Genomic DNA, 13,144 nt, shown 5'->3' with positions numbered 1-13,144 from the left:
TGTCTCTGTTGACTCTTTCCTGCTGATATCAATGCACGAAAGTAAGAAACCTCTTAAAGCCCCTTGTTTCATGGTTAATATAACCACTAGTCCATCTGAGAAGAAATAAATGTCGAGTTAGTTGGTCAGAATGATCAAAAGCTTGGTTGTTATGCAGATTTATAGATATATATTGTCAATGTGGTGTTTTGGCTGCACAGCCCAGGAGATTTTAGTTTGAATCACAGTTTTGCATTGGTGTCATGCTAGCTTAGTGGTTAAAAATCTGGATGGGGTTCTTTAGCAGTGAGGATGTACTCACTCACTCACTCACTCATTTTCTACCGCTTATCCGAACTACCTCGGGACACGGGGAACCTGTGCCTATCTCAGGCGTCATTGGGCATCAAGGCAGGATACACCCTGGACGGAGTGCCAACCCATCGCAGGGCACACACACACTCTCATTCACTCACACAATCACACACTACGGACAATTTTCCAGAGATGCCAATCAACCTACCATGCATATCTTTGGACCGGGAGAGGAAACCGGAGTACCTGAAGGAAACCCCCGAGGGACAGGTAGAACATGCAAACTCCACACACACAAGGCAGAGGCGGGAATCGAACCCCCAACCCTGGAGGTGTGAGGCGAACGTGCTAACCACTAAGTCAGAAGCATATATCCTTAACCAATTTCAAACCTTAAAAATTTGTCTCTGGTTACTGCCTTATTGCCTTACAGTACCTGAGATCTGAACCTAACACATTCTGAAACCAAGATACTAACCCGGTTTATAGTGGTGGCTATCACCACCACTGGGAGTGCAAAGCTGTTCCTTGGTTTCAGAAGGTTTTAAGTACATTATTTCTGTAAGTCTGTAAAAAGTTCCTAAAATTAAATTAAATTAAAAAAAGAATTCATTCACATAAGCAGGGATTTATGGCAGAGAGCCTGAAACCAAAGGCCCAGTTCTTTTGAAGACTGAATCACTATCACTGTCTTGCAATGCTTTTAGGTTTTGGTAGTTGAGTGGTTAATGATACAGTATGTGTCTTTGCTTACAGCATCACTGCCATAAACCCCTGCCAGACCTGAGGTTTCACTCACAACCTTCTGAACCAAGGTACTGTACAGGTACAGTAATGTGCTACCACTCCAAAAAAATTCAGGGTCAGTTTCAGGGTTTTAAGCTAAAGAAAAATCTCGGATCTTGAAACGGTTAAAGATCTGTGGTTTGGTTTCAGAAGGTTCTGAGTAAAATGTCAGGTGTGACACGGGATTATGGCAGTGAGGTTGTAACCAGTGGCCACTGGGTCTTTTATCAATGTCTTTAACCCTCAGTTTCCTTAAGAGGATGAGCCTGCACACTGAAGCCATACTTTCTTCCATGTGGAAAGTTACTAAATGATTAAAACGAAACATTAAATTATTAGGAATGATGGTCATTAAGAATCATGACACACTGACAGAACAGATTAATGAGCTCTAAACACTTCTTCATGCTGAAAATGGATGAAGAATTTCTTCTTTCTGTCATATAACCCGCTAACTTCTGAACTATTGCATTTCCATCTTTAAAATCTACACTCTCATTCTGACAGACAGGAAAGAAGTACTGACTTCTGAATCTTGCTGGTCTACATAGGATTACCACAATTCAAATCCTTTCAGTCCACAATGAAGAAATTGTCTATTTATGTTGATTCGATCTTCAGAGTGAGTACCATAAGCTCAAACTTAGTCAGACATGTGCCACCCTAAAGACACAGACTTAAATCGTCTGCCTGCTTTATTAGAATGCATGTGTGAGTAATTTAAATTGTCATTCTCCCTGAGCAACCATGACTCTATGGTTTGCTGTAATGCTCTAAAGCTTGCAAATCAGTTGAGCCTTCAAGCAACAAAGATGGCCTTTGTCACAGCATGCATTCCATCAGAGACTGACAACTACACAGAGCACATCAATACTTCAAGGCCCCTGAGACATAATCTAGTCTGTTTGAAAATGAGCTGTTTCTGCCCTACTGTACTTATAAACTATAAAATCTTCTACAGAGCAGGCCTTTAGCCATAAACCTGAGCTCAGTAAAATGCATGAAGATGTCACAGTAAATGACTAAGTTACAGCACGCAAATAAAATCTGAGTCTCAGGCCACCACCAGGAATGAAACAAAGCTAACTGTGCCACGTTTCTCAAATACATTCAATACTTCATTAACATACAGTACAGTAAAAACGGATTAATAATGAAATGAAACTAGCATGTCATAGCATCTGTATTTTAATTAAGCTAGTTATATAAAATCCCTTTTCCTCTGTTCAGTTGAAACTTAACTGAGGCTTGAGCTAAACAGGCTTCAATAAGACCAGAAGGATGTGAATCAGAATTTCAGGAGTACGTAAAAGTGAGTCTGCAGTCAGAGGTGTACTACATCACTGTCCTTGGGCATGAAACAGACTGACCCTGAGGTCTGACCACCAACTTGCTTTTTTGTAAGACGGCTCAGCAGGACATACAGTATAAGCATAAAAATCCTGTGCAAAATAATGAGCATGCAGTTTTCACACTCAGTCACAGTCACAGTGTGTCATTTACTGTATGTCATATTCAGGATGCCATATACTGTATGAAGCTCTCTGGACAAGAGAGATAATAACAACATCCAAAAGTATCAAGCTACAATGTAGTTAAATCACATACTTAAAGTGCATTTTATGATCTCTTATAACCACAGTGTTTTTTTATTTATTTTACACTGGACACTGCTTGCTCAGGGGACCAGTAGTGGCAGCTTGGTGGACCTGGGATTTAAACTTGCAATCTTCCAATCAGTAGTCCAACACTTTAATCTTAACCACTAGATTATCACATATCCTTTCAGAAGCATCAAGTGTAAAAGAAGTGGTCACTTTCACCCCCTGACGATAAAGTAATGCACATGATCATAACAAAACCTCAGCATAACAATATGACCCACATGTCTGCTGAGTTAACTCTAGTGTCTTAATCTTTTATAGTGGTTGTAGTCAAATCAGCCATAGTCATGTGTAACAACACTAGTATCTCATATCCAGGTTTAAAATAGTGTGCCTCATTCTCATGTCATAACACAAGTGTCATCAGCACCTGTAAAAACACGAATTCTTTGTTAGCATTAGCGCTTTCGCACCTGTGACTCACATTCTGCTACCGTAAATAGTCGCACATAGAACCACAAAGGATTGTACTTACCAAAAACAGTTTATGCCTAAATTTTACACTTCACTGTCACTGTAGATTTGTACCTAGGAAACAGTGCTGTAATCACAAACACTACTGTGCTCATAATGAAACTTATTTCAACACATATAACGCTGGTTAATTTTATACTTAACAAATGTGGGTGATTAATGTTTTTTAAACCCATTTTCCAAAGTCACTAAGAAAAGGCAGGGTTTCCTTTTGAGTCTGTATCCTATCAAAATTTGTATCTACTGTATACAACTTTATAAGTGAAATAATGTGAGTTCCTGAATTCAAATATGTTCAAATGGGCTGACTTAAAGAGATTCGAGCAAAAAAAAAACTCAAAATAATAAGTCCCATCTACTACATTTTGGTTCTCTTCCAATAAATTAATAAATTTAGCTGATGAATTTGAGTGTTTGGATGAAAGTGCTTGGATGTGCCAGAGAGTTTGCATAAGCTGCATAAAGACTTTGGACATGAAGTTCTTTTTTACGATTGTGCATCTGCTCAAACGAAACGCTGAGAAAAACTACATTAGTGCTCTAACTACAACAGCAGCTGCGGTCTTGTATAAAACAAATGCTTCAGAATATAGAAAAGACAAAATAGAAAGACATATGGTTGTTAAACACTGGTAATCCAGTGCTGCTTTAGGTAATCATCCCACACAATCAGATTTGAAAAAGTTGGGTTTTGTTATCTCTTATGAGTTCAGAGAGTTGTATTTGCACAAAAGGCAAGTCTCACTGTACTGAGAGAAAAATCCTAGAAGAAATTCTATATCTAAATGTCAGATATGATTTATTAAGACCTAGGTCTCTTAAAAGGTGACGATCATGCACAAATTGTTGAATGTATGTATTGTAGAAGATGCCGTCTCTACTTTGCTGGCAACCACTTAGACATATGCAAGCATTTTTCCACAATTTTCCACTGTTTTTCATAATCAGTTCTGACAAAAAAAAGCCTTGCTTTTAGGGAGCAAGAAAGCAATCAGTTTGTGGTGCTGCTCTGAGCTTCTGACATCAGCACTACCTTCTTAATCAGAGACCACATCATTACTTCAGGGCATTTTATGACAAAGTCTGAGACTTGAGAAGCCTTTAGAACTAAGATTTACCAAATTGTTATTTTAATAAAACTGAACAGATTTCAGAATTCCCGCCTCCACCTTGTGTGTGTGGAGTTTGCATGTTCTCCCCGTGCCTCCGGTTTCCTCCCCCGGTCCAAAGACATGCATGGTAGGTTGATTGGCATCTCTGGAAAATTGTCCGTAGTGTGTGATTGCATGAGTGAATGAGAGTGTGTGTGTGCGCCCTGCGATGGGTTGGCACTCAGTCCAGGGTATATCCTGCCTTGATGCCCAATGACGCCTGAGATAGGCACAGGCTCCCCGTGACCCGAGGTAGTACGGATAAGTGGTAGAAAATGAGTGAGTGAGTGAGAGATTTCAGAATCCTGAATCTACATTGAGGACTCAGCTGTCAGTTCTGGTATAGGCAGTATTTTCCAAATGATTTCTCAGTATAAAATGTACTCCTTTCACTGGTAAAGTCTTCCTCCTATGTGACAAAAGCTTTGAGTAGTTTTGATTGCAGGATTTCATGTAATGGGGTCTTCACACAGCCCACCTTGCTACCCTGAACTAGGACCTTGTCAGAAGGAAACAATTGTGGAGGTCAGGCAGTAGAGTTATATACAGTAGTTGTTTGCTCTTTAGCTCTGACATCCATAGAAATTATGGTTATATAAATCAAATGCTCTGAAAGCAGATTGAATATTGTTTACTTTTCAAACTTATACAGTCAACAACAGTTTGCATATAAAAGCCTTTAATAGCAGGTGGATTAAAGGCTGCAAAGGAGTCTGTGATGATGAATGTACCTTTTGCTAATTTAAATACAGAGCAATGCACATAGTCTTTTAAGTGAATTTTGTCTGGGCCAAAAAATCTCCCCAATGTCTTTGCCAGATTTATTCACAGAGTTCTTGAAGGAAAGTAAATAAAAAAGGAAAAATACTGCAAAAAAAAAAAAAAAAAAATAGCTTCAGGTTCCAATTTCAGGGTACAGTAATTTGTCTAGTTAAAGCCTTTTACCTTTATTCACAGTTTGGCCTGCATGTCCAATTTATACAAGTCTGGTCCCTTAATTGACATTTTAAACTAACTAAACAAATAAAACAGAAGAAAATTATTTTTTAAATGATCTATAAAATGTAATTTAAAAGAAAAGTAAGAACACCCCACATTTATTGGTACTTAAAATGGATAAAATTACCTACAGGTGTATCACATGAGGTGCACATTATTAGAACATTGTTACAGAGCATTTTAAAGAAGGCTTGTCTTATTTAAACCTCAGACATTTTGTTTGGTTTGCTCTTAATTGTTGAAGTGAGAGGTATCACCATGGTGAGATCCGAAGAGCTCTCTGAGGCCTTCAGAAAAAAGATTGTTGGTGCTTATGAGTCTAGTAAGAGATGAAAAACAATAAAGAAAAAAGATCTCAAAGAATTTGTAATCAGTCATTCCACTGTCCGGTAATTTTTTTACAAGTTGAGAACATCTAAAACAACAGATCAGGTCATCCAAGCAAATTCACCACAAGAACTAGCTGAAAGATGCTTAAATGAGTCTCCAAAAACCCTAAAATATCATCACAGGACCTACAGCATCACCTGATACAGTTGATGTCAAAGTGCATGAATCTACAATCAGGAAGAGACTGAACAACTTTAATTATCATGAGTGGTGTGCAAGGAGGAAACCTTATACTGTCTAAGAAAAACATGAAGGCAAGACTGAAGTTTGTGAAAGAACACAGAGACAAAGGCCAAGACTACTGGAATAATGTGCTTTAAACAGATGAGTCTAAAATTGAATTATTTGGAGGAAAAATACAGAGGTCATGTTTGGTGTAAACCATATACAGGATTTCAGCAAAGAACCTCAAACCAACTATGAAACATTGAGGTGGACGTGTTATGGTTTAGGGATGCTTTGCTGCAGCAGGACCTGACCAGCATATCATCATAGAATCCATCATGGAAGGTGGATTCCATCAGAAGGTGCTTGAGGAACATGTGAGACCATCTGTCAAAAAAAATTGAAGCTGAAGCAAAACAGGACCCTGAAGCATGACAATGACCTAAAACATATCAGTAAATCCACCAAGGACTGGCTGAAATGTAAAAAAAAACAGATAATTCTGGAATGGCAAAAGCCCAGAGTCAAAGCCCAGATCTAAATCCTACTGAGATCCTGTGTGGTGATTTAAAACGGAAGGTGCATGCAAGAAACCCCTCAAACATCACACAGCTGAAAGAATTCTGCATTAAGGATTGGGGGAAACTTTCTTCTAGTGGATGTCAGAAACTGGTAGATGGCCACAAGAAACGTCTCATTGAAGTTATTTCAACCGTAGGGGAAAACACTAGCTATTAGGACTTAGGGTGCCCTAACTTTTTCCTCAGTTGAAATACTGTACTTATGTTTATTTCTTTTGTTTAATAAGTGATCTTTTTTGTTGTTTATATGCAATTACATGCAATTACAATTACAAGATCAGAAATTGACAGTGTGTCAGAAATGTTGACATTTCTTTATAAAGAACTGAATATTTCATGGGGTGTCATAATTTATATATCATTATATATTATATATCATTGTACCGTTATTACTTATTTTATTAAATGAAAAGAAAATATCAAGCAATTCTCTTTGCAAAATTACTCAACATAAAAAATTATGATAACTTATATACAGAAACAATATTAAATGATGAATCATCAAATATTAGTGATCATTTATTTGGATTTTTTTTTCCAAAACAACATTCCTGTCTCATGTATTTTCCTTTTCATGAATTTGCTTTCAGACAAACAGTATTTTAGCCACCAGTCTGTATTTATGTGCTACTCATTTGCGGTACCTCATAGACTAATAGGGAACAGTTGCAGAACATATCTCTTTTGTTTTCCCTGCAAAAAGCTTTTTACTCACTGCAGCAATAAAGAACAGAAGCTGCAATGCACTGAAACTGTTGTCAAATTCAGATTCTCATAAAAATAGCATTAGTCTAAAATGTTTGCTAACATTAAAGCCCGGGTGTCGAATCACTAGGGATTTTCAGAAAGTAAGGCAGCAGAAGTGGTCTGAACAATAAGAGCCACAGCCAATTTTATTGCCTCAAGCACATGCTTTCACAGTTTAATCTTCCTTTTTTTTTTGCTTCAGGCTAAACCCCATACTTCCTCCAAATAATTCAATTTTAATTGCTTCACGTACTTCTTTTCTTCAGATGCAAGAGGCATCAACAGAAAATCAATAACACATGAGCTTAGGAGGAACCAAACTCTGGGACATGTGATGGCCTTGACAAGCTCGTGTTTTTCAACAAGGTAACGGAAGACCACATTATTTTTGAAGGTGTGCAACCTTATATTTTGTACCCCATGGAAACAGGCCATGTCAGGATCATGGCCGGACTTTTTACCTGTTCGAACATAGGGGGAGTTCTGGCAGTTGCGTCTTGTGCAACGTGTTTTTGTTTACGTTAGTGTTCACATATCTGCCCACCCCTAGTGTTTATTCCTTCCTACCGCTGCACACCTGTTCCTTATGTTTCTAATTGTTTTCCCTTTTTATTCCGGCCGCGTTGCCTTGAGCAACGTGGAATCCTCATCATTGCATTGTCTTCGTGGTCTCTGGCTTGTTCTTTGAGCTTTGAGTTTCATTTTTTTTTTTCTTTCCTCCAGTGTTATCTGGGTTTCTGTAATGTTTTTTGTAATAAATCATGATTGATTTTAGCTTTCCCTGCATTTGGGTCTGCATTTTTTATCCTGAAGACACCCCATTTCTGTCAGGCCATACATGGAGTTATTGGGGACTGAGAGCACATAAACATAACTCGGTTAGGGTTAGTAATAAAGTTATGCAGATTGTAACAGGGATAGGGATACTAATAAGGTTTTGTATGAATATGTTCCAGAAGAATCTGTTCAAGTTTGTCAAAATTGCCAACTTGTGAAACATGCGCTCTTAAACAAGAAGTCTGTTCAGTAAATTGCAATAGGTTCAATTAGGGTACGTTTCCGCCCTCCGAGGAAAGTGTTTCTTTGACGCTTAAATGATTTAATTTTTTTTTTTTTGTAAAGCAGTAAGGTCAAAAAAAGTTTTTTGTTTTATTTAAAGTTAAAGTAAAAATCTAAAAACATGATTACTGATTAATATATAAGTGTACTATTTAAAGTGTGAACAAACTCCTTACACCGGCACTTCTACACAACACAAAACACAGCACAAATTATTCATTTCACTTTATATGATAAACTGGCAGATGAATACAATATTTTTTGTTTTTTAAACCTCCTGAAATAAAGTATTTTTTATCACCAAATACCCAAAGTGTTTTGTGGGACAAATTGTATTTTCCTCTGCTGTAATGTGAGTACAATGATGCTAAACACACTAGTCAATTAATATTGTTTATCTCATTAAATCTCATTTAATGCATTTTAAAATGAAGCCAGTATCATTTGGAGTCCGTACTGTATGGTGCAGCCACTGAATTGTACTGCATTAAGAAATTTCTATGAAATATTAACGATGTCTCTAAATTTCATGAAGAAACATATTAGTACATTGTAGAAGGTGCTTTGCCTGGAGAAAATGGAGCAAAGCGAAGAGGGATGAGCAGAAAGATCTGAAGGAGGGGGAGTAGTGTTGTATAAATATGTTCTGGGTGAACCTCTCATTCCTTAATGCACTGATATCTGCAAGGACTGGTACCTGCCTTCCCCAGTGCCAATTACTGGCAGAAAAATGTCCACACTTTTGGCCTATCCAGCAGTACAGAGGAGCTCCAGCAGAACTCAATTCATTGTGGTAATGAGCCTTTGCTCGTACAATTTCCCACAGACAGCCCAATCTGCGCTGCACAGCACACACAACGCTTTGCATGAGGCTAAAGCTTTGCGGAGATCAATGCCATGATTTATTGCTTTTTTTCATTAAGCTGAAGTTTGCTCTTTTCTTGGCAGAAATTTTTCAAATTAACGCCATGCACCCATGAGAGCAGAGAGCTGCAAAGTGTACATTTCATCTCAGGATACAAAAGTAGGACGAAACGTGCGATTATTAGAGTTCTACTTTCCTTTCTTTAGAATGTATGCATTCTGCACTAGCACTATTTACTCAATATTGAACTTTATTCACACCACATGACATGACTTATTGCTTTGTAGATAACAGTAATAACTGCAATCTTCTAAATGCGTACTTTATGCTTCTGTGCAGTTATGTGTTTTTAGCGTATGAATGAACTATGGCACCCGTGTGAGGTGAGAGGTGAAATGGCCTGCTTCTTGCTGCTTTCAGAGTGTCTGAACGTGCTCTGGCACCAAAGATTCGCTCAGACTTTAGTAAATAGAAAGGCCACTTCGGTAACTTTTTCCATTTACCTGTGAGGATCTGAGTTATCACGACTTTAGCTCCTGTGAAAATTCTTATCATATTTTAGCTCGAACATTCAATATGGCTGTGAAGATTAGAAGTCCAAACACCATGCTATGTCACTTCAATTAACCAGTTTTTAGAGGAAATAATTAGAAATCCGGGTCATTTGGGAATGTCACTGAAGATTAATTGCATAACTTTACTTTGTTTGAAAGACAGTAACTGTATGGAAAATGAACCATGTGATAAAAATTATACAACCAAGTATCCTGGATTTTGTTAGATTACAGCAAACGGTATGTTGTGTATCTGTTTAAATAATAAACAGATATTAGTTAATAAACTAATAGTCTAACCAGGCAGTTACACAGTATGAAGGAATGAATGCTGTAAATGCATCGCTGTAAATATCCCCTGTACATATCTACATATGCATCTGTGTGGAATGCCTTTGTCAGTTCATATCAAATAATATATTCACATTCGGTTACATCCTAAATAAGTAGCATAATGTTAACACTAGCAACAGTGCCCCCATGTCCGGGGGCCGAGCCAGACAGAAATTCTAAATCCTTTTTAAGCATACAAAGCCTAAATGAATCTACACATGCAGCATAGCAGAAGAACGAGAAGAATCTCCGCATTTCTACCTAAAAAAAAACATGATTCCAACACCAAGCAGCTAAATGAACAGACAGAAAAAAATGCGAAAACATCGCGCACTCAACAAAAGTGACACAAGCAATCGGCCAATACACGACAAACACAACCAGATTCTGCAGATGCCAACGGTATAAAAATGAGGTTATTAACCAACAATTTCTTTTTTGTTCCATCGTTCTTACTCTGACCTGGTTATCTATATACTTATTCTAAAAACCAGAAATATTCAAATACACCTTGTAGTTTTTGAAATATACTCATTTTAAATTGATCATTTCGTTTTCAAGCAAAAAGATAAAAAAAAAAGGCCCAGGGTTGAACAGGCTAGTGTAATTACTGAAACATTTATTTCTATATAATCAGTAAGAATAGTCTCGGGGACAAGAATGTGTGCACAAATCTGGGTGGTCAATAGGTGTTGATTAAAATTTCAGCAGCTCAGGCAAAAGATTCTTTTTATTATATTAGCTTTTAACTTACACAGGGCCGTGTATGAGAAAATAAACAGCTGGACAAGCATACGTACAGTACTGTATGTGAGGAAAGCCCTGAGGTAAAGCTGTAACTAGAGATCTAGACAAGCTGTATTTTAAGTTAAAAATTTAACCCAGTGAGGGAATGACTGTTTATACAGTAGCTGCTAAGTGAGAACAGGGCAAAACACAGCATTAAATGTATGTCTAAATTGATCAAATTCATGATTTTTTCAAATGAATAAAAATTGTAATGGTAAATTTCATTGGTGCAAAACAAACAAACAAAAAAAAACATTTATGTGTACTGTTATTGGAAAATTAACTTTGTGGTGATGATGACGATAAATGTAATAAATGTCCATCTGATAGTGGTGGAGAAGTACACCCTTTAAAAAATTTGGTCTTACTCACATAGTCATCATAGCTTTTGTGTGTGGCCTGCAGCAGAGGTGCTCTGTATCCAGGATTCCCTGCTGTTCCTCTGGCCCGTGGTGTTGACACTCCTCTAGTTAGCATGGTAGTGGGCAGAGACGCACGTGTTCCCACAGTTCCCCTGGGTACTACGGCTCCTCTGCCTGGTGGAGGAGGTGGCACTGCTCCTCCTCGACCCCTGTGGAGAAAACAAGGTCATGAGAATATTTGCATCCTGTAGTAACGCACATGACTATACTGGTGTGTCCATAAAAAATAAGATCAGTGTTGCATTAATATCAAGGCTACTGAACGTATTGGGTTTTTTTTTACTGCTTTACCAGGCTTCCTGATTGAATATGAATTAAATTCCCTGAGGCACTACATTACTATTTACTGCTAAAACTACAGCAGAAATAATGCCGGTCCTGAGAAAGTGTCCCAAATGATATAAGGGAAATATTTTTTCCGTCATGATGCAATGAAACATTTTCAGCAGGAATATTTCTAGAGGTCACAGATAGTGGAACAGTCAAACATTAAATGGGAAAGTACTCTGTGACGCTCACTAAGTAGTTTGTCAAATAGATGCGTCAGTGCTGCAGTGAAGGAAGCCACTAAATCAGACATCTCTGGCCTTTTCTGGTGCATCAGCTACTTTTCAAGGATGAAACTTTCATGAGCTTTTCATAGAGAACTTATATTCAGTCAGAACTATCGCAGCCCACGCTCAACCGAAATGTAGTGCAGTGTTGTGGGATGCCCTAAAATCATGGGACCTGAACCACACTTGCCTCCTTCACTGTTATAACTACTGAATAACTACTGAGTAGTTTGGTACATTTTAACCTATGTACAGCATAGGTATCACCTACAAGAGCTGGGTTTCCATTTAAATCTCAATTTGTCAGCAAAGGAAATCTGAACGAGTCCATCAACTAAAAGCCTACAAATGACTTAAGATGATTAGAAATAAAAGACTACAATACTCAGTGTACGTATATATTTTTTCACTTGTTAAAGAAAATGATTGTTTGATATTCATTCATTTTCTGGCCATGATGCATTTGATGTTGCTGAATCAAATCGTATAATTTTTGTTTCTACATCTATCCAAACAATCTATCTTTGGATACATTTACATATAGTACAGCGTTGAATCACGTGATCGTTTATCCGTAAAAATCCATTTCCATCACTCTAGCTCATCTTTAGAAAAGAGACCTACTGTAGCTTAGCCAAGCGTAAAAAAATATTTTTGTGATATTTCAGCTGGATAGAAAATCCCATTTTATTTATCAGTAACAGTCCAAGGTCATTCAGCTTTCACACTGTATACATTCTGCAACATAATCAGCTCATATAATACTGCAGCCTGTGTGAGGCGAAAAATAAATCTGCTCTTCCACACATTTTAAGAAAAATTCACATCAAAGTCACAAAGATGAAAAGAGTTAAATCAGTTTTTAGAAGTCTGTTTACATCCGTTTTAGTTGAATTTGGATCTGCTTTGACTGAGGAAACACACTGGGTGAAAATCAATGTCAGAGAAACCGCTGAATCAACAAAATCAGATAACAATGAGTGAAAAAAAAAAGAATTTTATTCTAATTAAGAGTTTATGACTTTGTAATGCTCAGAAATTCAGTGTACAAACAAACTATTCCCATTTAACCTCCATTTTCATTTTAGACTAACATCTTATGATTATAAATTTAGATTATTTAGTTAATTGTGAATAGTATGTATTACACAAACCACCAGACTCTTTATTAGTTTCCACCTAAGAACCATTATAGAACTGAACTCCAGCTGATGGAGACAATATCACTACACTCACAACATACAACTACTACTGTAGATATGCAACAAACTGTCTTCTGCCTATAGTTATATCTTCATTAATTGTTCTCTTTTATTT

The 13,144-nt window shown here is 37.3% G+C and overlaps 1 protein-coding gene across 1 annotated transcript in view; it reads right to left on the bottom strand.

The window, feature by feature from the left end:
* Nucleotides 1-13,144, bottom strand: part of khdrbs2 (KH domain containing, RNA binding, signal transduction associated 2) — a 91,241-nt gene that overhangs the window by 13,416 nt on the left and 64,681 nt on the right. Inside the window, exon 6 of the mRNA XM_060871441.1 lies at nt 11,224-11,422. Within this exon, the coding sequence (XP_060727424.1) occupies nt 11,224-11,422 (199 nt within the window). The remainder of the gene's footprint in view (nt 1-11,223; nt 11,423-13,144) is intronic.

This window comes from Tachysurus vachellii, chromosome 6 (assembly GCF_030014155.1).
Source record: "Tachysurus vachellii isolate PV-2020 chromosome 6, HZAU_Pvac_v1, whole genome shotgun sequence".
Classification (NCBI taxonomy): domain Eukaryota; kingdom Metazoa; phylum Chordata; class Actinopteri; order Siluriformes; family Bagridae; genus Tachysurus; species Tachysurus vachellii.
The sequence above is the reverse complement of the archived record's forward strand: the minus strand, read 5'-3'. Positions and strand labels throughout refer to the sequence as shown.